Source organism: Panthera uncia, assembly GCF_023721935.1.
Source record: "Panthera uncia isolate 11264 chromosome A1 unlocalized genomic scaffold, Puncia_PCG_1.0 HiC_scaffold_17, whole genome shotgun sequence".
In the NCBI taxonomy this organism is placed as follows: domain Eukaryota; kingdom Metazoa; phylum Chordata; class Mammalia; order Carnivora; family Felidae; genus Panthera; species Panthera uncia.
The window spans coordinates 102,096,953-102,123,577 of NW_026057577.1; the positions used below are offsets into that span (position 1 = coordinate 102,096,953).

The 26,625-nt window shown below is 47.6% G+C and overlaps 1 protein-coding gene and 1 pseudogene across 2 annotated transcripts; one reads left to right on the forward strand and one right to left on the reverse strand.

The window, feature by feature from the left end:
• Positions 1-1,544: 1,544 nt before the first annotated feature.
• On the forward strand, positions 1,545-22,944 carry C1QTNF2 (C1q and TNF related 2). Of its 2 annotated transcripts, none has more exons than XM_049647844.1 (5): positions 1,545-1,954; positions 10,806-10,881; positions 11,652-11,731; positions 18,210-18,462; positions 22,168-22,944. In XM_049647844.1, the coding sequence occupies exons 3-5, from the start codon at positions 11,687-11,689 to the stop codon at positions 22,779-22,781; spliced, it is 912 nt and encodes a 303-aa protein (XP_049503801.1). In that variant the 5' UTR covers positions 1,545-1,954; positions 10,806-10,881; positions 11,652-11,686; the 3' UTR covers positions 22,782-22,944. The 2 variants fall into 2 exon arrangements, with proteins under 2 accessions (XP_049503801.1, XP_049503802.1); XM_049647845.1 differs by lacking the exon at positions 1,545-1,954 and adding an exon at positions 3,489-4,159.
• LOC125935270 (surfeit locus protein 2-like) lies at positions 1,838-6,569 on the reverse strand (annotated as a pseudogene).
• Positions 22,945-26,625: the final 3,681 nt, after the last annotated feature.

Here is a 26,625-nt window from a genome sequence, read left to right on the forward strand (position 1 = left end):
ACTTGTAGCCACTTGTGTCACCCCTACTAGACTCTAAGTTCCATGAGGACAGGCACCAAACCTATTTGGTTTATCTCCACATCTCCAGCACCTAACTCATAACACATAACCGATATTATCAACTGTTTGTTGAATGAATATCTGTTGAGCCCACTAACTTTCATCCTCAGACAATATTTATGTAATGTTAGTAATAATTCTCTACATAGTTCAGTGGCTTATCAAACACCTTTATGGGTGAGTGTTCCAACTTCAGGGGGAAAGAGAATACAATAATATAATCATTACTCTCTACTTTTCAGAAAATAAAACACCATCCATCAAGTACTGACTTGACTTAGGTGGTGGAATCCGCAGAGGTCAAATGCATACCTGCATTAAAATTCTGAATGTGGGTCATGTATCATCTGCTAACCAGATGCTCTGACAGCTGAGTGAAATAGTGGTAGCTTGTAGAAAAGAACAGTGGAAAGAACAGGAAAAAGTTAAAGCCAGACCTCTATGATTTTTCTTTCCTCCGGTATCTGCTTGCAACCTAAACAGATCACTCTGTCTATTCTGAGACACTCGGCAATTTGACTCCAGGCCAGAGAGTTTGTGGAGCCAGTGAGCCTTTGCTTCTAAGAGGAGGGAGATGAGGGCTGGAACACAGGGGCACTATTATGTACATGCACACTCACATCTGGACAAATCTACACCAAGGCATGTGTACATATACAAAGTGAGCCACTGCACAAACAGGTGCCACACAGAAAATCATGCACATACACACTGATATGTGGTTGTGCACACTCATACACACATTTAAACATGTACCCAACACACAGATATCCAGCCACTGATGTGTACACCCAGCAAATGAAGTACACTTCAGTTATACACGGAGCTGCAATCTTGGACATGTGCTTATAAACGCACATACAGGAGCCCTGATGCACGTTTGGACACATGCGCTTATGAATGCACACACATACAACTAAACATGCACACACGATTCATAATCACTCTCAACTAGGTACACTCCCTTCGGTACACCGAGGAATTTACGCTGCTGTAAGCTGTCACGCCCACAAGCATCCTCTGATCCACAGCCAGATGAATGCTCACGTGAAAGCAACACAGATGTCTTTTGAGACACAGGCACAAGTACCCACACCCTTGCAATCGCCTGAGTAGCAATCACTCTCGTGCATGTAAACCTTCAAATACACTGACAAGTTCTACACACAGACATGCATTGACACACTCAAGTTGTCACCAGCGCTGAAATTTTTTCCAAACCGATGCGGCTGCCAGAAGGAGAGCTCCGAGCTGCGGGCTGGCCCACGTGACCGGGAACCAAATGCTCCCGCCCATGACGGGATGGGAAAAGTATGCCTGGGGCGGGCGCTGGCCGAGCTGCTGCGGCTGGAGGCGGGGACGCGGAGCAGCGCCGATAGCTTCGTGGCTCCGGAAGCCCCTGGACGTGGCCGAGACTGCTAGGGTGAGTATCGGCGAGCTACCCGAGCTACCCGCGCCCGCACCTCCGACGCCCTCCCGCGGGGTCGGAAAGCGCTGGTGGGAGGGGAAGGATCCGGTGCTGGAGAGGGGACATGGGGAGTGTGTCCGCGGGAGGGAGGTGGAGAGCTGCAAACGTCCCCTCTTTGCAGGCCGGGCAGCCCCGGGATTCCCAGTTCCTGACCTCTGCCTTATGAAGTATAACATGAATTAACATGTGCTGAGCGCTTACTGTATGCCAGGCTCTGTGCTCAATGGCTTACCTGTTGATAGTAATACCTCTACCATTGATTGAGCGCCTATTTTGTGCCAGGCTCTGCCAGCCCTCTGGTGTGCTGTTTCATTTCCATGACGACAGGTTATCCCCAGCTGCAAAAGAGGAACCAGGCTCAGGGACGTTAATGACTTACTCAAGACTGCACAGCTAGTAACTGGTGGTAAAGGGGATTGAACCCTGGTAAGTCTGAGTCCAATGCCCCAAGCTAACCATCATAGTTGTTATTTATGGAGTGCGTGATCTCATTTATATTAATTAAATATGTATGTAGATGGGCAAACTGAGTTCAAAAGGTACTAAATGGCAAGCTGAGGTTTGCACCCAATTCTTTACAACTCTCTTCACCCTCCCTCTTCCCCCAAACTACTTGTCTCCAAGCCTTGTCTTACTGTGTTCTTATTTCTCCAACCCACTGACGCCGTCCTGTTCCAGGACTGTATCTCTCAGCTGAAGGACTGCAATGGCCCCCAGTGGTCTCCCAGTCCGCTTCTCTCCCCCAGCACCACAAAGCCTTTGCACAATTTCAGTGTCCTCTACTCTTTGGCCACAAGACTCTCCTCCCTGAACCCTTCAAAATTTCCCCATCTTAGACCCGCCATCTCCCAGAGACCTTGTTGATCCTACCCAGACCTGTTCCTACCCCCACCCAACCAGCAGCAATAGCAACAAATCCTGCATATGTCAGCCCATGGCTGATGCTCAGTTAGCATTGTTCAAAGTCTGTCCTCTCCTCTCCCCACCCCCTTCTGCCCCCTCCCCCGTCTGCACAGTTCTTTCCTGATTTACTCTGTTATCTGGTAATTGTGTCCATTAAGTCCACTTTCAACTGCTAACTCCTCAGACCCCCCACACCTCTTAGAACATCACTACTACCCTTCATTCTGACGCATCAAGTGTGCCACTGAGTTTGCTTCTTCCCAAATGTCTGACTTCTCCCCATCTCCTAGCAGGGACACCAAACTTGCCTACCTTCTGATCCTTAAATGTTAGGGTTACATTTTGTTTTAAATGACATAAAACTAACAATGCTCATCATAATTCAGACAGTACAACAAAGGGGGGGGGAGTGAAAAGTAAAAGCCCACACACCTGCTCCTAATTCTGAGAGGTAACCTGTTTATCAAGAAGCTGTGTCCTTTCACAAATTCTGTGTGTGTGTGTGTGTGTGTGTGTGTCCCTTTTTTTTTTTTTTTTTTTTTTTTTAGCTCAAGGAGAATCATCCTTTACATTCCATGCTGCAACTTGCCTTTTTCACTTTGTGTATGTTGGCCGTCTTTCCATCTGCACGTCTGGACTTACTTTGTTCTCATAAAGGCATCACAGTGTGTCGTTGTACGAGTAAATTGAGGTCTCTTCCACAAGTCTGGGGTCATCTCTGAAACTATTCTGCCTCCATCAAATAGTCAGCAGGTTCCCCCAGGAAGTGACTGCTTTCTCAGCAAATCCCTCTTCTTCCCTATCTTGCTCCTCCTCATCCGTTGATTGGACATAGGGGACTGAACCTTCCTTCCTACAGTACCAGGCTCTAGTGCTGTCTGCTCCCGAATGTTCAGCATAGGCTGATAGTCCATGTACACGCTCACGGCTTCCCTCACCCTTCCGCCCATCAGAGGCTTGCCAGCCGGGTTTGCCTCTGTGAGATGAACTCCTGCATAAAGCAGATTTCGGCTCAAATTCTATTCTAGGTTTACTTTCGAAAGGAATTCTATGCCAAGTCTTTTTCCAAGGAAATAATCCTCCTTGGATTTGTGCATTGCTGTGAATGGCTTACCTCTATTAACACACACGTGCACGTGCGCGCACACACACATACACACACATAGCTGCCCTGTTAGTTAAGGCTTTATACTCATGGGTCCTGTGCCCAGCGAATGGTAGAGGGACATGAGCTCTGGTCCCTGAGTCAGCAGGCTTGGGTCCCCTCCCAGCTTTAACTGGGAAAAAATGACTTCACTTTTCTGAGCCCTGTTTTCTCTTCTGCCAGTGAGGATGACAGTATTAGCCTTCCTGAAGTGTAAAGACAGTAAAAGGAAAAAAGGAACATCAAAGCTTTGAAATCAGAACACATAACATACATGGAGAACACCCTTTTCCTCTAGGCCACAGGTTGCCAGCTCAGATGCCAGTAGGGGCCGTGGGTGACACCGAAGTAAGCAGAATGCATGTCGTTTGGGAGTGGCAAGGACTGTGGGCACAGAATGTAGGTCCTATGCAGTGGTCTGCTAGGGCGGCCATCACAATACCACAGACAGGTGACTTAACAGAAAGTTATTCTCAGAGTTCCAGAGGCTAGAAGTCCACGATCAAGGTGAGGGCCAGTCTGGTTCCTTCTGAGGCCTCTCCCCTTGACTCGCAGATGGCCACCTTCTCTCTGTCCCTCACAAGGTCAGACCTCTGTGTGCTGTGTCCTAATCTCCTTATAAGGATGCCAGTCATAGTGGATTAGGGCCCATCCGTAGGACTTTATTTTCCTTTACCTCTTTAAAGGCCCAATCCCCAAATATATAGCCCCATTCTGAGGTTCTGGGGGCTAGGACTTCAACATATGAATTTGGGGGAACACATTTCAGCCCGTAACACTTCATCTCAAAGGGCAGTCAATTGGTGCCCTGCCAAATGTTTTTCAAGGAAATAATCCAGATTCTCAAGAACACCTGGAAATCTTGATTTATTTTTTATTTTTTGCTTTCTCCAACAACCTTTCATTAACCTGTTTAAAAGTGCTGAAGCTCTTAGGTTTATGGTGATGACTTTTTAAATATTTTTTTAATGTTTAATTATTTTTGAGAGAGACAGAGAGACAGAGAGAGAGAGAGAGAGAACAAGTGGGGGAGGCAGAGAGAGAGGGAGACAGAAGATCTGAAGCAGGCTCCACGCTGACAGCACAGAGCCTGATGTGGGGCTCAAACTCATGAACTATGAGATCGTGACCTGAGCCAATGTTGGGGAGGCTCAACCAACCGAGCCACCCCAGGTGCCCCAAGTTTATGGTGATGACTTTTGAACTTCCGTGAGCCCATTGAGCTTCCATTGAGCTCTTCTCCCAGTGCTTGAGAACCCTGTCCCTGTCTACTTCCATCTCTTCTCTGGCCCCAGGGCTCTTCTCCCCTGGATTCCTTGGCTTCTCACCCTCCTCCTCTGGCAAAAAGTCATCGGTGCTGTCCCCATGCTCAGTCCCTCCCAGGTCCTTTCTGGTGAACAACTCAGGCAGGTGCAGGTGTGTCGTGCTGTCCTCGCTGTCGCTCACAGCTGCTCCATGATCGCTGGACATGGGTTCCCAGAAGGCTTCTCTCGGACGGGGTGGCCCGGAGCTATGCATCTGGTCTCCCTCCTTTTCCTTTTGTGCAAGAGGCAGGCAGACGGGCACACATTCCATGTGCTGCTCCTGGCACTCTTCGCACAGTTCTCTGGTACCGCTGGCACTGGGTAGGCCTGAACGGGTGCTCCAGGGACTTGTTGATGTGCTGCAGGGTAAGTTTGCAGAACAGCTGGGGTGGGTTCTTGGTGCTGGGCACGATATGCAGTTCGGGGAAGTGCAGGCCAGCTGCCCGTATTTCTTGCCACAGGTGTAGATCTGGTGCTCAGGCAGAAGGCAGGGCAGCTCGTGCCGGTGAGAGAGCATTCCCTTGCAGGCACCAGGCTCCAGCCAAATTCTGATGCCCTTGCCCAAAAATCTTGATTTTAAGATAAGACCTCCCACGGTTTACATTGACAACAATTTCAAATGAAAAACAAAACCAAAAAAGCAGCAGTCAGTGGTTTACCTAAGGCCACTGATAAGCCTCAGGTCTAGATTATCGTTCCCTCAGTGGCAGGGCCATCCTCCCTAGCTTTTTTATTTTTACTTTTTTAAGCTTTATTTATCCATTTTGAGAGGGGGTGGGGAGGGACAGAGAGAGAAAGAGAGAGAAACCCAAGCAGGCCCTGGGATCATGACCTGAGCCGAAACCATAACCTGAGCCACTCAACAGACTGAGCCGCCCAGGTGCCACATTCCTCCCTAGCTTTTTAATGCCTTTCAACCAGAGGTCAGTGCACACTGCAGTGTTAATTAAGAGCTGTTTGCTGAATGAGTAAATTCGAAGTTTATAATCCTGTTTAAAGTAGGTTACGCATAGGGGCAGCTGGGTGGCTCAGTGGGTTAAGTGTCCGACTTCAGCTCAGGTCATGATCTCAAGGTTCGTGGGTTTGAGCCCTGAGTGGAGCTCTGTGCTGACAGCTCAGACCCTGGAGCCTCCTTCGGATTCTGTGTGTGTCTCTCTCTGCCCCTCCTCCACTTGTGTGCCTGTGCTCTCTCGCTCTCACTCTTGCTCTCCCTCCCTCTTAAAATAAATAAATAAACTTTAAAGTAGGTCACACATACAGAAATCCTGGACCTTTGCATTTGTGCTTTGTTGTAAAATCATATCAGCTGTTATGACTGCCTTCCAGCTGTTTACCCCAAAGTTCCCAATCATTCAACTCCCCATTCTCACACTTTACAGAGGAGGAAGCAGAAGACCCAGGTCTGCTCAGTTAGCCTCCCATAATATCGTTATATCATATCTCACATTGTTTTCACTTATTATCATTGTATCAGAATAATACTACCATTAAGGAGTACTTACTGTTGCCTGGTTACTGCATTATCTCATTTGATGTTCACAATTATTCTACCAGAGAGGTATGAGAGATCTAATAACTCAGGGAGACATGCCTAAAGACCTCAAACAATTCAAACTTGTGTAACTCAAAATGCAGATATTTCTGTTTACCTATTAGAATAATGCTGTCATGTGGCTCTGGCATAAGCACGGTTTACAATTTACAATTCACACTGCCTTCCAGGGTTCTTGACAAACTTTTAATTTGGGGATTTTGAATTATTTCAGATTTTACACATAAAACGAAACAATAAATATTTTTCTATCATGCTTTTTCAAATTCAAATGGTTTAAACAAGACCATGCAGTATGTTTTTTTTCCATTTTACACATAAGGAAACTGAGGCCCAGAGGGGTTAAAAAACAAAGGTCAAACATCTATAACATGACTCCTAAGCACCAGACCAGCTCTGTGCTTCTTGAAGGCCAGCCCCGTGTCAGGTCTTTAGAGTTACTGTGAATACCTGTCAGGGCCTGACTGGGACTAACTCCATGGAGACAGAAAGCCCAGAGAAGTCAAGGACAACTTGGCCTTTTCTCCCTAGCCCTTCAGAGTTCAGAATTTGTTCCTCTCCCTCAGCTCCTGGGTCTTCAAGTGTGGTGCCTTCTATACTATTCCAAGGGATCATCTAGCCCCCAAATTTCCTTCCCTTGCCTTCTGCATGGTTCTGGATGCCCTTTGGAGAGATAGCTTGTTTTAAAGACAAAGGAGGTTCAAGGCTTGCTTTCCAAATGATCACACGGGTGTGCCAGGCTGGACCCTCAGTATAACCAGACCATGTGCCCTATGAGAGTGACAGTCACATCTTTTCATCTCCGGAACCTCAGTGTCTGGCCTCCTAGGCGATAAGAGTAAGTGACACCATTTACTGAGCATCCATGTGCCAAGCCATGGTACCAAGCTCATGACACCCCATTTGGCCTCCTGTCACTTGATGAGCTGAGCACTATCCCATCGATTCACCTCTTTGTATTACGGAGCATGAACACACCAGGTAGCTCAGTGATATGGGGCCAAGGCAGACAGCCCCATCCCTCCCTCAGGACGCAATGCCAGGGCGGGAGCAAAGGTCAAGCCTCCTCTCTTTTGGTGGCAACTGACAGAAACACAACACAAACCACCTTAAATGAAAATGGAGAAATAGAAGAAGGCAGGGGATCCGCCTGAAATGCCACAGGACTCAGAGGTCAGGACCGTTTTTCTTCATGAGTTCAGTTGCAGTTGGTGACAATTACAATTTTAAACAAGGTCTTAATTTTTGAGTCATGCTTTATTTTCAATATCCATTATCTTGTTTGATCTTCAGAAGGAGAAGAAATAACAATAATAGCTAATGCTCTTGTATCCCTTATCACATGCCAAGCGTTGTTCTAGGAACATTCTAACCTCATAACAACCTTCTAAGGTAGGTACTATTATTATTGTCCCCATTTTGGAGAGGAGGAGGCTGAGAGAGATAGAAGAAGTAATTTGTAACAGGTCCCACAGCTGGTTCATGGGATCTCAACTCAAGCGGCTGTGTATTGAGCTGATACAGTAGCCACCACATGGCAGGTGAGCACCTGAAATGTGGCCAGTCTGAATTCAGATGTGCTGCAAGTGTAAAATACACACTGGGACTCCAACACTGTGTGCTAGTTTACAAATGTGAAATGCCTCATTAATAATTTTTACACTGATTACATGTTGAGATGATATTTGAGATGTTAGGCTACATAAAATATTAAAATTAATTTCACTGCTGCTTTTTACCTTTTGAACATGGCAATGAGACCCATTCTGAACGGTGGCCGCACATCATATTCCTACTGGATAGCGCTGCTCAAACACGCTCCCCGGCACTCCGGCCTGCCACTTGAAGGCTGGCCCTCAGGACAAGCTGGATACAGGGCTCGGAACACCCTCAGGCCTCCTTCCCTCCCCTCACATCTGGCACATCAGCTGCATTCTTCTAGCTCACTGGAGTCCTTGGTCTCCATGGCAGAAAACAACTGTGGGCAGCTCCAAAGTTGATGGCTTTGTGCCCTCATTGCACAGGCAGCTGCGGCCCAATGTGAAGCAGCCGGGGTCCCGGGGCCGCGGGCGGGCCCCTTGCGCCCCACGTCACATCACATGCCATGTTGGTTGGTTTGCAAGGGTTTGGGTGTGTATAGCAGAAGATCTACCTCTGGTGTGAGCACAGTGGTCGCCAGGCTGACTTCCCGTGTGCCTTCGGCAGGGCAAGCCCTGCGAGATCCTGGCCCCTGGGATCTCATTAGGTCGCGCTTTGTCCTCGGATCTCTTTTTCTACACTGAGCCAGAAGCGGGGAGTGGAGGAGGAAGAAAACAGCAGATAAAATAGTTTCTGGGGCTTCTTGGCAAGTGGACCCCATACCTTTTAACCTTCTGTGTTAGGCTCTGGCTGCTGGAGTGCTTCCAAATCCCAGGAAAGGGGCCTTTTCCGTGAGCACTGTGTACAGAGCTGCTGCCAGCCCCTCTCCTCCAGGCCGTCTGTCAACTTTTCGGAGAAGCTGGAGAGGGCTGTTTGCAATTTGCTTCCTGGAATTCAGAGAGGGCATGGGGTGTTTTTCATTATAGAATTCTCACTCCCATCAAAGGGAAGTTTCAGGGAGCTTCAGCCTGAAGCAAGCCCCACCCCATTGCAGCCACCAGCCCTTCCCTTTTAACCCCAGAGTCTAGGAGAATTGCTAGCTGGGTGGGATTCACATACCCTCCCCCCGCCCAGAACTCCCCCAAACACTCCAGGGGCTCCTAGTGGGAGGTCGGAACTGCTTGCTCTTAGTTCAGAGACAGGCGGTGGCAATTACAACTTCAGGCTCTAACTTTGGTATCATGTTTGCTTTCAACATTCGCTATCTTGTTTGATTCTCAGAACAGCGCTGTAAGGTAGACAGTGTGAGTGTTACTACCTCCATTTTATAGGTGAGGAAATGGAAGCTCAAATACAAGGACATGACTTCCTATAGTCACATAACCAGTAAGTTACAAGACTAGGGCTAGGACCCACATCTTCCAATCCAAAACCAGTCATCTCTCCCTATTTCCTTCATTGGCCAAGTGTGGCTTTGTCATCTGCACAAAGCAAATGACAGTTGTGATCCTGTTGCCCTTGATTAGGAGTGTTTTGTTCAGGCTGTGGAACAACTCTGGGCTGAGCATGTCCTATGTGCAGGGCAGGCACAGTGCTGGGCTCCGGTAACATAATAAAGAGCAAGACAAGCAGGGCCTTGCTTTCCTGGACCTTCCACACCAGCGGGAAGACACAGTTAATGGGTCGAGAAACCAATATAATCACAACTTGATCCACGTGCTTTTGAAGGAAAAGCAAACCAGAGGTGGGTGAGATACTTTCATTCCGTGACCAGGCAGGTCTCTCTGAGGAGACAGTAGTACAACTGAACCTTGAAGGATGAGGCAGGCAACTGTCTGTGGACTTCACAGGGAAGAGGTTAGGGTTGGGGCAGAGCTCACAGGGAGGAGGTTAGGGTTGGGGCAGAGCTCACAGGGAGGAAGTTAAGGTTGGGGCAAAGTTCTCTCCAACTGCTGAACAGTTAGGGTCCGCATACTGGGCTCAAAGATTTGAGTACGGCACCTCATTGTTCCTATAAAACTCCAGGAGTTGGATATATTATTACTTCCATTAGATAGTTGAAGAACTAAGTGGGTGGGTTTCCCATGGCTTGTTTTTTAATGTCTATTTATTCAGAGAGAGAGAGAGAGAGAGAGAGAGAGAGAGAGACAGGCAGAGACAAAGACAGAGAGAGATGATCCACAGCTCGCTCTTTGCTGAGAACAGAGAGTCTGATACGGGGCTGGAACCTACGAACCATGAAATAATGACCTGAGCCAAACTTAGAAACTTAACCGACTGAGCCACCCAGTTGCCCCTGGTTTCCCATTGCCCTTAATTGCAGAGTGTATTACTACCACTACCTATCAGTGTGTCAAAACCTGATAACCAACAGGCCAGATTTATTTAAGCATAATATGTATCTTCCTGTCTCCCAGGCAAGATGGCTCAGAATTCAGCAGCCTCGCTAAATGCTCAGGACAGTGTCCCACTCCGGTGTGGTCAGCAGGACACTGATGTCCCCAATTGTGGCCCTTTTCTCGGCACAGTCTGGGCTGAGGGCCCTTGGGAGTGAACCAAGGGCTGATGTCCTGGGGGCCAAGGGCAGAAAAAAGGAGGAAGGCTCATCCCCCTACATTAGCTCCTAGTGTTTTCCTAGAACATGTGTATCTGAATCTTTGGTGACTTAACTGAGACATGAGAAGCCCAGGGACTGAGCAAATTAAAACCAGACTGAAGAACTTCATCCAAGTTTAGTACCTCATGATTTCATTCTGGGAGGTTGACCTACTAATGTATCTTTTTTTTCTACGACAGGAAGACTGTCATGCAGCCTTCTTACTCAGCTCCCACCAGAAAGGAGAATTTAGGAACTAAGATAGCTTTTAAAAAGGTGAGGAAGAACCAATACTTTTTTTCTCTCTGATCAATTGAACAGTTACTTATGGAACACCTGCTGTGTGTAAAATGTTCTGCAAGGTCTCTCCCCAGAGTGAGGGTGGGGGCCGCCTGTGCTCTAGGAGGTCAGGAGGAACAAGGGATCAGAATTAGATCTGGTTTGGGTTGGAAAAACTGAGAAAGGGAGAAAACTTTTTTGAATCCAAGGACTCCTTTTGGATTTAGTCCATCGCCTTGTCTTCTCCTCGCTGTGGATTTTCTTGAGGGTAGAGTGTGGGTCTCACTCATTAATCAGGAAAAGATTTCTCCGACACTCCCTGTGTGCAAGGAAGTTGGAAGACCTGGGGATATAGAAGGACCAGCTGGGGTCCCTGTTCCCATGGGGTTTCCACTTTACTAAGAGAGAAAACAGGCCCAATAAGCAGGTTAGCAAGCAAACACAACGAATACACATGCATTGTTGTAAGGGCTAGAAAGACACACACGAGCTGAAGTCCAGAGGGAGAGCTGTCTGAGAGGGCATGTCAGGGAAGGCCTTGGAGGAAGTGACATTTAAGCTGAAACACGAGAAATAAAGAGCCAGGGAGCCAACAGGGTGCGGCTCCTAGGCTGGCAGAACAGAGCTTGGTCTGAAGGAGGTGGGGTGGCTAGGCAAGGGGGAGCAGGACAGGCAGGGGGAGCTGGGACTGGGGCGGTGACAGCGAGGGCCAGGTCATTTAGGGCCTTGTGGGCCACGTCAGGGTTTCCAATGTTTGCTATTTGCAGCCGGCAACAACTGGAGTAAGACCCTCCAGGAAGTGATGTGGCTGAGTTATGGTTTTGAACAGTCCTTCTGGCTTCACATGGTGAGTACGTTTGGGGGGGCGGGGCGTGGAGGGAAGCAAGAGACCAGCGAGGAGGCTCCTGCTGGGATTAAGCAAGGAGTGAGCCGCTGGGGCTGGGGCTGTGCTTTGTGCTGGTTTTTTGGTTCAGCTCATGGGAACACCCTATTAACACTCCAAAGGGACTTGTTGACATCCGGGCCAAGGACCCCCCAACCCCCACCCCATCACCTTGACTAAGCCATGTGTGGGCCTCTCAAAGGACAGGAGGTTTTTCCCAAGCATCGATTTCCTCAAGTATCCTGAGGAGAGAAAGCATCACTTCTACGTTTTCAGTCATGTATTATATATACACAGGTGTATGTGTGTATGTGTGTGTTTACAGGTGTGTGTGTGTTTACAGGTGTGTGTGTGTGTGTGTGTGTGTAAACTGATATGAAAGAAATCTCTCCATTGCTATGTGTGGCTTTGGCAAATGCTTCAAGGTCTCCTCTGTGATTTGGAATATTTAGGAGGAAAATCTAAGAAATGCTGACATAATGGAAAGCATTTGGGCATTAGGGTCAGCCAAACCCAAGTTCAAATATAACTTCTGCCATGAACTAGTTGTGTAAATATGAGCAAATTAGCCTCTCTGAGTTTCAGTTTCCTCTTATATAAAACACAAAAATAGCAGGGGGAAGGGAGAGAGGTATAATAGATGAAGTGTAGTCTTCAGAATCCCTCAGACATGGGTTTGAACGTAGTCCCCATTGCTCCAATTGTGTGACTTCGGGTAAATCATATCACTTCTCGAAGCCTCTGTTTCTTCCTCTGAAAAATGGGACAATAAGTTTATCACCCTCATAGAATTTATTATAAATGCCAAATAAAATAATTCATGCAAAGAGCCTCACATAGTGCCTGGAACATTGTAGGTGTCTAATAAACTCAGTTTACCTCTGCCTCAGTTTCCCTGTCTGTAACTAAAGGGGTTGGTCCGTTGGGGCCCTCCTCAAGTTTCTAAATTTATTTAAAAGAGCTTGGAAGAGGTAACCTATCTGGATTCTTTGGGGGCTCTGGCTCCCCTCCAAGCATCTAGCCCCCAGGTTTGCTTACCACCATAGTGTGGAGAGTAGGCATGGGGGCCAGACTCAGGAGGGTGAGGGCACTGTCTGGGAGCAGGACTTTTTGGAGCCTTGTTTTTCTTGGAGGTGCGCTAGAGGCAAAGAGTCTCTCCTCTCCCTCCAGAATCTAGTCTCCCCGCCTTCATTTCCAAAATAGTTCCTGGCTCAGACTTTGGGAACCACCAGCCTCCAGCTCTGAGAAATCCCTTCCTCCCTGCCTGTTCCAGAGCCCTGCTGCTCCACCCAGCCACTGGGGCCTGCTCTGGGCCAGCTGTCATCAAGCGAGATCCCCTGTTGTCCAAAGAGGCAGAGGTAGGCGGGACAGCAGACCCTGCTCCCTCTTTCCGGGCTTGTATGGCTGAGAGTGATCATCAGAAGAGAAAAGGGGGCTGAAACTGAAACAGATGCTTCCTCTCTCTCCTTCCTCTCTCATCTAGCTGTCTCTCCTTCCTGCCTTTCTTCATCTAGCTGTTTGCACGACTCTCATCTGCCTGGGAGACTCACTCCCACCCACTTCCTTCCTCCCTCTCCCTGGTCCAAAATGTTTGCCGTTGCAACTTTTCCAAACCATTACAAACCTGCTTTGAGAATTGAGTTTCTCTTGTGGGCACCCAGATGTGTCATAGCTCACAAGTAACAATGACAGTTTTCCAAGACTCTCATCAAGCAGACCAGGAGAGGAGATGGAGATACCTGGGGCCTGGGAGCATTGGGGACACAGTTCTCTGAAAGTACATCATGCATATGACACTTCCACCGTGTTCACCGGGTCTGCCAACCTCCTCTACTGTCATTTAGGCCAACCATGTTGAGTACATGTGACACCAGAGGCACATCAAACTGTAACTTGATTTTTGTCTCCTCTGCCCCTTTGTGATGAAGCCAGGGAAGCCCTGGCAATCCACTCCCATCAAATCCAATCTTCGATCTTTTTTTTTTTTAATTTTTTAAACATTTATTCATTTTTGAGAGTGAGAGAGACAGAGCATGAGCAGGAGAGGGGCAGAGAGAGAGGGAGACACAGAATCAGAAGCAGTCTCCAGGCTCCGAGCTGTCAGCACAGGGCCTGACGCGGGGCTCGAACTCACGGACTGCAAGATCATGACCTGAGCCGAAGTCGGATGCTCAACCGACTGAGCCACCCAGGCGCCCCTCTTCGATCTTTATTCAAAGGTGACACTTCCTCTTGTTGCTCAGCAAAGATGTGAAGCTGGCAGGGCCATCCGCTCCCTTTCTCAGCTCACCCCTTTCCAGGCTGAAGGAAGGAGAGATAAGGGGACAGGAAGCAGGAAGTCTCTTCATGCTTCTTGGCAGGCACAGGGACTGAACTGCTCTGCCTCTCTGGGCTTGGCAGACATTGAAGCTGCCTCTTTCGGGGGTGCCTTTTGCCGGCTCCCTGGGGTTGCCATATTGGACTCTGACCATAACAGCCCTGAAGCGGGCACGCACATTCTGTTTGTTGGCAAGTCCAGGCCTCGCCCTTGGCCTCTGGCTTTCCGGTGTCTACCCTGCATGGTTATCACTGCTGGGGCCCCTCACTTTCTGTCCAGACCCCTCTGGCCCAGGCTGGCTCCCACTGGGGAATGTCTACTGCCTTCCATCTCCTGGGGAGGCGAGAAGGCAATTGGCCCCCTTCCCATGCTCTCTTTCCCCTTTTGCCCAGCCTGTCTCTCACCTTCCAGCTTTCTCACACAGCCCTCAGAGGCACAGCCACTCTCCCTCCCCCTCCCAGGGACACAGGTCATATTTTAAAATCCTTGATCTGCCAAGAGCGCCAGGAATCATGGAGTGGGCTCACACTGTTCCTTTGTCAATTCTTTGCTTTGGCCTGACCACTCCATTTAGCAGACAGCCTCTCATGAGTCCTGGTGCCCAGGTGGAAGTTTCGATTGTAACACTCTCTTACACTCGCTTTCTAAGTCTTGCTTTTCCCCCTTCTTGGAGACAAGTTGCCCAGAGCTCACCTATGCCCCAGTCCAGTTCTCCTTCTCCACGTGGGGCCTCAGGACTTCCCTCCATTCCAGCAGATGCCCTTCCCCAGGGTCCTTGGTGCTGTGCTCCTGTCTGGGGCTTTCCAAGGTCTCTGTGCATATTTGGAGGGGGTGGGGAGGGCCTGCTCGAGAGTCTTTAAGAACGGGTGTGCAATGCCACAGATAACAGTGCTCTTGATTAAAAAGGGTTACTGGAAAGGGCTAGGGAGGCATTAAAGATACTGAAATAATTTACCAGACTGAAATAATTTTCTTGACTTAATCAGGATTAAAGAAATTTTAAAGACAATAATTTTGTTATTATATGACATAATGTTATTGAAAACAGCATCTAGTACTAAATCACCTCTACCTGGCCAGGGCACCATTATGACACCTATCTAGAGAAACCATCTGAGGTCCAAACAAGGTGAGCCTTGGCTGGAACTAGAACAGCCCCTGCATCTGGGGCAGTACAGCACTGTGGTCTCCCCTCCTCTCCCTGGCAGAAGAGGCCTGGTTTTCTCTCCCCTTCATCTGTCCCCAGGGTTAAGGATTCTGGAGGGGCCAGGAGGAGAGGTAGAGTCAGCCTGTTTCCAGAGGCAGCCTGAAGTCTGGACAGGCTCCTAGGACCAGGGCAAAGCAAGGTTGGAAGGAAAGGGAGTTTGAAGGCCCAGGAGGAGAGGGGGCCTGCCAGCACCACAGCACCTGTTGTTTGAAGGCTCTGGTTAGGTAGCCCAAAGCAGTGCAGTCACAGTGGAGCCAGTAAGGGTTACATATCTGCAAGAGGGCAGGTTGAAGTCTGAAAGGCTCAGCACCAGAGGTGAAGAGACCTGAGAGACCATCTAGTCTAGTGATTCTCAAAGTGGGTCCCTGAACTACCAGCAGCAGCATCACTCAGGTACTCATTTATAATGCAAATCCTCCAGCCCCAGCCCAGACCTACTGAATCATAAACCCTGGGGGCGAGGCCCAGCAAGCCAGGTTTAAACAAGCCCTCCAGGTGAGTCTGACCCACGCAGAAGTGTGGGAACCACTGACCTAGTTCAAACCTCTTATTGCTCAGGTGGGAAAACAGACCCAGAGAGGGAAGAGGTCTTGCCTAAGGTGACAAAGCAAGCTACGCTTTGGAGCTCATCCCCACGGGAAGAAATCATGCCTGGAAAGTTCGTTCTTGAGAGAGAGGCTGTTGATTGCAAAGTGACCGAGCCAATTTATTGAGAGATCTTGGTCAAGTTGCTTATTCCTGCTCTGGACCAAAGCATCTGCGTCTTTACGTGTGGGGCTGGGAGTGCATCATTTCTGAGCATATAACACTCTGGCTTCTGGTGATCATGCTACTGCAGCCACCAGCCTTGAGGACACAGTGTAAAATCAAAATACATTGAGACTTGCAACATTTCTTTAAAGATGACTTCCCATACCACTTTTCCAGGAAGCTCTTACAGGATGGGTGCCACCAAACTGAGGGATTTTTTAAAAATTGTTTTTAATTAAACAAAGAGAGAAAGACCTAGGATTCCTAAAACAGGAGATATAACCCAGGAGAGAGGCAAAGACGATCGCCACAATGATCATAAAGAAGAAGCTAGGATGGCAACTGGTTAGCGTGTGTGGGGATCCAAACAGGAGGATGGGGGGCTCCGGGACTTCTATCATCAGGAAAATAAATGGAACAAATTATCTGATATATTTGATAGTGTGGAAAATAGTGACTTAGGGAACTAAGCCAAGGAAAAAATTAAGTTAATATCTCCAGTAAGGAAAAAATGTACAAGAAAGGACATATAATTATAGTACAGTGCTTAGCTTAGCAATAAACAATACTCATAATAATCCAGAGTGTAAATTTTGACTTTATCACAAATTATATTTTAACTACGTGTGGGAGAAGAAATAGGGGCTAGGGTGTTGGAAGGGGGCATATTCTTCATCTATTATAAATGAAATTCAGAAGATAATGTCTAAAATTGATAAATAAGGGGCACCTGACTGGCTCAGTCGATAGAGCATGTGACTCTTGATCTCAGGGTTGTGAGTTCAAGCCCCATGTTGGGCGTGCTGCCTACTTAATTAAAAACTTTTGGGGGGGCGCCTGGGTGGCTCAGTCACTTAAGCAACCGGTTCTTAATTTAGGCTCAGGTTCGTGATTTCGAGCCCCACATTGGGGGCTGGCAGCACAGAGCTTGCTTGGAATCTCTCTTTCTCCCTCTTCTCTCTGCCTCTCCCCTGCTCGTGCCCGCTTGCTCGCTCTCTCAAAATAAATAAACATTTAAAAATTTAAAATGGTCTTTAAATAAAAATAAAAACTTTTTTTGGTTAATAAAAAACCATATACACAAGAAGAAATAGCTGAAAGGATTTGGGGTAGGGTGTGAGGTTAAGGATAGGTAGGACTGGAGATCACAGTTTTATGCTGTGTGTGACTTACAATATTATTTGACTTCACAAACAATGTAAGTGTATTATTTCACTTTTTTTAATTTTTTTAATGTTTATTTTTGGGAGAGAGACAGACAAAGCACAGGCTGGGAAGGGGTAGAGAAAGAGGGAGACACAGAATCCGAAGCAGGCTCCAGGCTCTGAGCTGTCAGCACAGAGCCCGAGGTGGAGCTCGAACTCACAAACCACGAGATCATGACCTGAGTCAAAGTTGGACGTTTAACTGACTGAGCCACCCAGGTGTCCCTTCATTTAATTCTTAAAAAAAAAAAAAAAAAAGTATGCATTATAGCCTGCAGCGGAGTGGCACACACTCTGAATCTGGCCCGTCTGGCTCAAACCCCAGCCCTGTCACCTGCTAATTGCAGGAGTTAGGCTTGTTGTTAAAATTTCTGGGCATCCACTGCCTCACCTGTGTCTCTCTGGCAAGGATGCTCTGAGGTAAGTAACGTACAGAAAGCACTTAGCCCATGCCTGGTGCACAGGAAGCACTTAGAAGAGAGGCTGCTACCATCGCCTGCTGTGCTGCTCGGGTCTGGGGCACCTTGACTCAGAACCAGAGCCTCAGTGCCCACCCGGCCATGTGCTACTCTGAGTCCCCCTGGAGAAGCAGCATAGTTGCAAATCATCACCTACAATTCAAAGTATTTCTACTTGTGCCACGGATTCGAATGAAATCCTAGCTTGTTTCTTTCCGCCCACTGCTCCTCCCAATTGGCCTGACTGGGCTGTTAGGTCCTGCCTCTGTTTCAGCTACACCGAAGGACAGCAGTGCGATGATGAGTGCCTCACCCCCAAGACTTCTCCAAAGTGTATTCTGCGTCCGTGACTCGGTTCATCCAAATATGTCCTCAAGACATGAGAACACTGTCCAGCCACTTGTATATGATGGAGGAGAGAGTCTCTTCCAGCTGCCTCCCCTCCTCCTCTGGTTTCCTTTCTGACTGACCACCAATCAGCTCACAGCTCTTTTGCCTTCCACAGGTGACCACCATGATCCCTTGGGTATTCTTGGCCTGTGCCCTCCCTTGTGCAGCTGACCCGCTGCTTGGTGCCTTCGCCCGCAGGGACTTCCAAAAGGGCTCCCCTCAACTTGTCTGCAGCCTGCCTGGCCCCCAAGGCCCGCCTGGCCCCCCGGGAGCCCCAGGGCCCTCAGGAATGGTGGGAAGAATGGGCTTTCCTGGAAAAGATGGCCAGGATGGCCAGGATGGGGACCGGGGGGACAGCGGAGAGGAAGGTAAGAGGCCCAGTGCCTGTCTCTCCTATTCCTGCCTGGGGTTGACATCCTCTGGCACAGAGGGAGTTTAGTTATGAAAACCGGTATGAATCCCATTTCATTATAAACCAAATTAATGTCTTTTTAAAAAACAGAGCAGTGTATTCTCCTGAAAGGAACAGTAGGTATCAGATCTTGTGTTCCTTCGCCAGCTGCACCATTGACTTGCTGAGTTGCTTTAAACAAGTCTCCTGATATATGATTCAGAACACCTTTGGCTGCAAGTGACAGAACTCAATTCATAGCCTTGAATGGAATTTATTGGCTCATGCAACCAGGAAGTTCAGGAGCCAAGCTTCAACAATGGCTGGGTCTGGGAGCTCAAAGCTGTTGTCAAGGCTCTGCTTATCTGTGTGTGTGGGTTTTGTTTTCACAAAGGCTGGAAGTTTTGAAATGGCTACCAAAGGGCTCGAGTCTAACTCTTCATGGTTTGATCCACAGAGCAAATCTCAGCATGACTAATCATTCTAAATCATATAGGTATCCTGGACCACCAATCCTTTTGGCCATGGAGGTGAGGTACTACGATCTGCCAGGACTGGGTCATGTGCCCACCCCTGGTGTGTGTGAGTGGGTGGTGAGTTGGTCACTGTGGTTGACAGCCTTGCTGGGACCACACGAAGTCATGAAGGAGGAGATGCCAGGCAGCCAGCAGACTGGACAGTCTCTACAGGCCCTTTCAGCCTTGACATTCTTTGTCTCAGAACTTTTAATGTCAGCAACATCCCTAAATGTATGTTTTAAGCAGTAGGGGAATCATAATAACTTTTATTTGTATGGCATTTTAACGTTGACAAAGCACTTTTGAGTATGCTGCTCCACTGATTGTCCATACCATGCTATGAAGGAGGTATTCTTACCATCCCCATGTTACAGATGAGGAAACTGAGGGTCAAGGGTGATTAAGTTGAGAACAGCACGTCATGGCTGCGAGACCTGAACTCTGGAAACAAACTTGGGGACCTGTTTTGGTGAATTAGTTAACCTTTCTTCATTCCTCAGCTGCTTCATCTCTAAAATAGAGATGATAACAGCACCTACCCCATAGGGGTCTGATGATGATAAAATATGACGTGTGAGGCATCAGCATCAAGTAGATGTACAATAAATGGTCATCTCCCCTTAACTGATGTGCTGAGATCATATAATAGGCTGGTACCTGACTCCAAATCTAGACCTTCTCCTACCATACTAAATTAACTCCTCCAAAGCACCTCCTTCCCCACAGAATAACTACATAAATAATGGTAATGGCTTTGACTTGGGGAGGTATCACAGTGTGTCAAGCACTCATGTCATGGTATCCCATTCCATGGGATACCCCAGTGGTAGCTTCAGTCTGGACTGGTGCTCCAAGCAGGGCCAGACAGAGTTTTCCCTGACATTCATCTTACAGGTCCCAGAGGTGAGAGGGTATCTCTGCTATTGACTTTTTCTCCTGATCAAGAGCCATGAGGATATAGGCTTGGCCATCTCTCCTGCCCATGCAGAGAGTCTCTGCTGAGAATTAAGGCAACACACCAAGGAAGGTGGTGTTAAGAGACAGAGAGTCCTGACCTGCAAAGCTGGGCCACTCTGGGACAAGTACAGGATATCATCCAACCACCTCTCCCTGACATACACATACAAATCCATCTCCAAAAAGGTCTTAAAAAGTAAAACCAGCTTTTCTTGAAGTTTCTTGAAAAGGTATCAAGAAGGAGGTACACCACATAACACACTGTAGAACTTCCTGATAAGCTTTCTTATCTATTTGTCTCACCCCAAAATCTCCAATTCAAAATGACTCAGTCTTTATTCCTCCTCACCTTTCTCCCACTATTAAAGCAATAAGTTTTGCTTATTTTTATTTTTTCATGGGACAGTTTTATAATCTGACTTTTTTCACATGTAAAATTTTTTTAATTACAAGTAATACACAAATAAATTCTTATTGTAATATATTCAAACAATACAAATAAAGCAAGAGAGCTCCTTAATTCCTACCCTTCTCATCTTCTCCTCACTTTCCAGAGGTAATTACTATTAATTGGTTAGATGTATATCCTTCCTGGCCTTTTTCTACATAATTTATATATGTGCATAGTAATACCAGGCATTCATTGCCAGGCCCTTAACATTAAGCAATCTGCTCCTGAAAATTAAATGAGAAATTTCAGTGAGAAAATGCTCTTTGGGAATCTATTTCCCAATTACTTAAAATAGGAAAAATTTAAATGCATTACATGTTAACTCAAAAGTTTAAGACACAGTGAAATGCCTACATATATGCATATAAGAAGCAAAGTGCCTTTTTAGAATGAAAAATGCCTACAGCATTGCTTTTTGATCACCCAGTTCATTTGGTGGTTACAAACAGTCACCTGCGTACAATAATACTAGGATTACTTCTGGCACCAGCAAACTTCAGAAGCAGGCCCTCGATTAACATTCAGCAAACTTTTCAAACACCTACACCCAATTCTGCCAGTCTACCAATTGTACCAATTATACAATTGTATTTAGATATGACTCAAATCTTTACCCACTTTTGTTTTGTTTAAAATGATGTATTGAATTTAGGGGACATAAATAGACATGTTTCCTGTATAATCATTAGCCAAAAATACTGTATTGAGAGAAATGCACATGTTATGAAATCTGGGTATAAAAAACCAAGGGTCATTCTACAGGGAAACATTACTTGGGGAATGTTCTTCAGGATATGCCAACTATATTCTGTGAGTGTTTACTTACTATGGGCCAGCAACTCTCCTATGCACTTAAATGGTTGTAGAACTAGTTCGTGTTGTGGTTTCCTTTCAACAAAAAAGTTTCAGTCACCTGCTTTTTCCTCTCAACAGTGTACTTTAGAGAAGTTTTCAAATAGTACACATAAATCGCCTCACTTTTTTAAAACTCCTGTATAGAATTGCACAGTATGGGTAGACCATAATTTTGGAATCATTTCTTTTTGAATGTTTATTTATTTTGGGGGAAGAGAGAGAGCACTTACAAGCTGGGGAAGGGCAGAGAGACAGGGACTGAAGATCTGAAGCAAGCTCTGTGCTGACAGCAGAGAACCTGATGTGGGGCTCAAACTCACGAACTGTGAGATCATGACCTGAGCCAAAGTCGGATGCTCAACCAACTGAGCCACCCAGGTGCCCCATGAATCATTTCTCTTTGGACAGGCATTTAGTTGTCCCTAGTTTTGCTATTATAAGCAGTGCTGCACTTAAACTCTTGCACTATGGACAGGGACCTTGTGTACTAGGCAGTGCTCTTACTAAGATTGATATGTTGAAGTCAAGAGGCTTCTTCCAATTCTTTTGTCAACCCATTACCAACACAGCCCATTGAAGGACTAGTCTGGCAGGCAAACCAGACTCTTCCCTAGAAGGCAAGGAGAAGGAAAAGGGTGAACTGTTATAAGTTATTCTTTTTTGCCCTGATCCACAGTGGTTCTGGAGGGTAAGTATCACCATTCCCATTTTCCAGATAAGACTGGGAGAAGTGCCCCAGGTTATACCAGTAGGATTTGCATCCATTTCTATGTGACTCCAAAGCCTTCTTGCTCTTTCCATTACCCAAAGGCTCCTGCTCCAAGGATGGAAAGCCAAGGCCCACAGCCTCTGCCTAGTTCTGTGAAGGCCCCTCCATAACACCAGCTGCTCTGTCTTCCAGGTCCACCTGGCCGGACAGGTAACCGGGGAAAGCCAGGACCAAAGGGCAAAGCCGGGGCCATTGGGCGGGCCGGTCCTCGCGGCCCCAAGGGGGTCAGTGGTGCCCCGGGGAAGCACGGCACACCAGGAAAGAAGGGGCCTAAGGGCAGGAAGGGGGAGCCGGGCCTCCCAGGCCCCTGCAGCTGCGGCAGTGGCCACGCCAAGTCTGCCTTCTCAGTAGCAGTGACCAAGAGCTACCCAAGGGAGAGGCTGCCCATCAAGTTTGACAAGATCCTGATGAACGAGGGCGGCCACTACAACGCATCCAGTGGCAAGTTCGTCTGTGGCGTGCCGGGGATCTACTACTTCACCTACGATATCACCCTGGCCAACAAGCACCTGGCCATTGGCCTGGTGCACAATGGCCAGTACCGCATCCGGACCTTCGATGCCAACACGGGCAACCATGATGTGGCCTCGGGCTCCACCATCCTGGCTCTGAAGCAGGGTGATGAGGTCTGGCTGCAGATCTTCTACTCAGAGCAGAATGGGCTTTTCTACGACCCTTACTGGACCGATAGCCTCTTCACAGGCTTCCTCATCTATGCTGACCAGGACAACCCCAATGAGGTATAGACAGGCAGGTGTTGGGTCTCCAGGGAGGTAACCAGATCGTGGACTTCCAGAATAAGACCCCTCAACTCTCTTCTGAGTGGGAGTGGGACCTCCCAGCCTCGGACATTCCTCTTCTGCCCATTGTTTCCTCCATCATTAAATCCAAGCTTTTTTATTCATCCTCCCACCTCTCCATTCACTAAATTTTTTTAGTGTCCACTGTGTGACAGGCACCATGCTATGCTCTGGAAGGTGCCTCTGTGAACAAGATAGACAGAGGCTCTGTCGTTGTGAGGCTTACATTCTAGTAGGAGATACAACTTACAAATAAGCAATCAAAGAATATAATTATTGTTCCAGGATAGAGACACACATGCCATGGTCAAGAGTAACAGGAATTACTACTATAGTAATGAGACAAGGAAGAAGTTGAAACTGTTTTTAGATTTTACTTTTTTAGGTTTACTTACATAAGGTCTATAAATCTTAAGTGGACAGCTCAATGAGTTTTTACACATGCACACAGCTTGTAACTTCCATGTAAGTCACGAACAGAATATTTCCCCCTCTTTCACTCCCCAAGGCTCTCTTAAGTGCCCTCCCAGTCAGCACCAGGAAGAAGTTATTTGTTTTCAAGTTTACTTATTTAGTTTGAGAGAGAGAGAGAGAGAGAAGAATAAGAAGAGAGAGAGAATCCCAAGCAGTCTCCACGCTGTTAGTGCAGAGCCCAACGCGGGGCTTAATCTCGCGAACCGTGAGATCATGACCTGAGCCAAAACCAAGAGTCAGATGCTTAACTGACTGAGCCACCCAGGCACCCCAGGAAGAAGTTATTTTTAAGCTGAGTCCAGAAGCAGAAGACAGAGCAAGACAAAGGTCTGGGGGAAGGGGCCTCCTGGAAGAAGGAGCTGTGGTGCAAAGACTTTGCATCAGGAAAGAGTTGAAAATATCTCAGGGACTGACTGAAGGCCAGAGAGATGAGTGAAGTGAGAAAGGAGACAGGAGGCATGAGGTGTGAGGCTGGATATGATACAGAATCTCACAGGCCATGGCAAAGAGTTCACTCTGCTCAGGAAATCTCATGGAAATCCAAGAGTGAGCTGACATTAATATGGGGATAACCTTGAATCTGCTCAATGCATGAGTAAGCCAGTCTCACACTTAAGCACTTTATTGTTAGTTACAAATCACCTATAGGCTCACTTCTCAATCAGGCGGATACACCAGGATAGGCAAGTGTGCCTGAGAAGATGGCAGGAAGGAGTAACGTGTAAGTGAATCTTGCCCCCTCCTCAGGGGTTTCCAAAGTACAGAGATCTGAGGGACAGAAAAAGCTACAATATGAAGTGGCTGGTGCTGAGAGAGCCCCACAGGTGATTTGCTGAAGAGAAGTTTCTGATGGAGCTGGCAGGTTGCTCTGACTGACCTCTAGCTGGAAAGGTGGGACCAGCAGGGCTGCCTGGGGTGGTCCTGGAAATGGGTGGCCCCTCCTTAAATAAAATGAGGATTACTTAAAATAGCTCCATTCTCTCTGGGCCACAAAAAGTAGGGGATTGGGATGGGTTTAAGAAACCCAGGAAGGGATTTGGGGCCCGAGTGGATTAGTGTATGGGTTGTGGTCCTGCCCATCACCCCCGTAGGAAGGAAGGTGGAAGGTTATCTTTGTCTGTGAAGAGTTCTTTTTTCTTTTCCTTTATTTAAAAAAAAGAAAACCTTTTTAGGAGCATCTTTAGCCACTTCCTCTTCCTTCCCCCAGGGATTTAGTCATTTGAAGGCAGTTGACTTAACCCTTTATAGTCTAAGTAATAAATCCAGCCTGAGCAAGATGGGCAGGATCCCAAAGCCCTGTGGTTGCCCTTCTGGGCCTGACCTAACCCATGTCCCATTGGCACCTTGCCAGGGAAATCCCCAGGGAGGGCCGTGGAGATGGGGAGGGGGGGACGGTAAGGGGGGATCTTAGCATTCTTTGTGGGGGGTGGGGCAGATAGAGGCAGAGACCTTCCTTAGATGTGGTCCAGGGGCTGCTGGAAATGGTGTGATAGGAGCACCTATCACATGGTTTGTGGCATGTGGGACAGGAGCAGGTGACACTGTTGAGAGAGTTGCTGGCAGCCTGTTGATGGTGAGGGTGAGGGCTGGCTTATCCACTCCCACTTCTGAGGTGGCTGCCTCTGTGGGGGGCCGCTTGAAGTCCTTAGGCAGATGATGCAGGATGGAGGCCCAAGTGAGGAAGGCGTTCCAAGTAGGTGGCCTTCCCAGGCACGCTGGGGTAGCAGCCCCTCCTCCTGCCTCTGGCTGCTCGTTGTGGGCCTCAGCAAACAGGACCTGTCTTTACACCTTCACGTTTGTAGGCATTGATGAAGACCTAGAACCCGGTGCATCTTAATGCAATAAAATTGCCCTTGAACCCCAGTTCTTTTCTCATAAGAGGCACACTTTGAAAGGCAGCCACTGTTAAAGATAAAGAAAGCTGCTACTAGTTAAAGTGGTAAAGATAGATTTTAATCAGTAATATAATCTTACAATAGGGAAAAGTGTCCCACGTGAACTGAACCCAACTTGGATTTGTACAGAGGTGACTAAGTGTTTTAAAGGGGGATGGAGGGAATAGGGATGGGGGGCTATGTGGGACCAGGGAAGTGGAAAACTACAAAATAGAGGAAGGGAGCTGGTCCATGTGACACCCACCTGGGTCTGCTAAGTGGTGTTTATTGAAATTGGGTTCCTACCCTCCAACAGAGACTGGGAGACACAGGGTGCCATCTTCACATGTTGGCTGGAATAAATAGCACATTCCTTTGGCTTCCTAGAGTTTTCTCAATCAGCCACTTTAAGGGGGTCTTAGGGTCATCCTAGGGACCTGACCCTGAGCTATTAGAAACTGTGTTAATGTTCGTTCAAGTCTTTATAGGCTGAGCTTGACAGGCCTAGTCAAGAAGAGGGCTCTGAGTAGTGTGAGTGGTGTTTGAGCCAAGAAAGAGTCTTTGTCACCATCTCCTTTGGAGAAAGCCTGGACGATCTGCAGCTCTGATTATCATGGTGCAAAGAGCACCAGGCCCACGCCGCCCTGACGAGCCAGCCTTGGCCCTGGCTGGACCTCACGGCTCCTCTGACAAGTGAGGCTGGTTGCATGTCATGTGTCTGCGGGGTCTCCCAGGGCTGACATCCAAATTAGGACTATGGCTAGGGGCGGGTGGCAAATGAGACACTTACCTCAGACACAAAATTTAAGGGGGTGCCAAAAACCTCAGTAACAAATACGAATAGTATTTTAAGGTAATATTTTAATAAATCAAAATTTATGCAAAAAAAAACCCTCTACAATGAACAAAATATCAGAATTTTAAGTAAACCTGGGATCTGACGGTGCTGTGATTACAGTGAGGTGAGGGAGGCCACAGACCCTGGCAGCATCAGATGCCTGACAGCCAGGCCCTGGAAGGGGAAACTCTCTTTTCTTCCACTTCCCGCCTGTCATCTTCGCTCATTCCACTAGGGGGAGAACGTCTACCACACAAACCTCCAGTCCTGAGGCTTAGAGGCTTGAAGAGCCTCTCTCATCTTTCTCTAGGCTGTTTTCTAGATTCAGAGCCAAAGGGAAAAAAGAGAGATTCTGGCCATTGGTATTATGCAGCCATGACCTTCCACTGGGGAAAAGAAAAGGAATAAAACACAAGAGCCGCGTGCCTTCCTAACACTTTCAGTTAAAGGATTTCACATACACTCAAAATTGCAGAGATAGCAGGGATAGTGCAGGAATACAGCAGTTGTCTGGGAAACAAGAAATCTGGGTTCCAGTCTTAGCTCCTCCTTGATTTCTTGAGTGGCTTTGGCCAAGTCATTTCCCATCTGGTGGCCTCAGTTT

What these genes read in the sequence shown, in the direction of transcription:
- C1QTNF2 (XM_049647844.1), top strand. Translation starts at nt 11,687, where the DNA reads ATGTGGCTGAGTTATGGTTTTGAACAGTCCTTCTGGCTTCACATG. An exon ending in AGTCCTTCTGGCTTCACATG is followed by an intron (nt 11,732 to 18,209) that starts GTGAGTACGTTT and finishes TGCCTTCCACAG; the next exon opens with GTGACCACCATGATCCCTTG. An exon ending in GGGGGACAGCGGAGAGGAAG is followed by an intron (nt 18,463 to 22,167) that starts GTAAGAGGCCCA and finishes TCTGTCTTCCAG; the next exon opens with GTCCACCTGGCCGGACAGGT.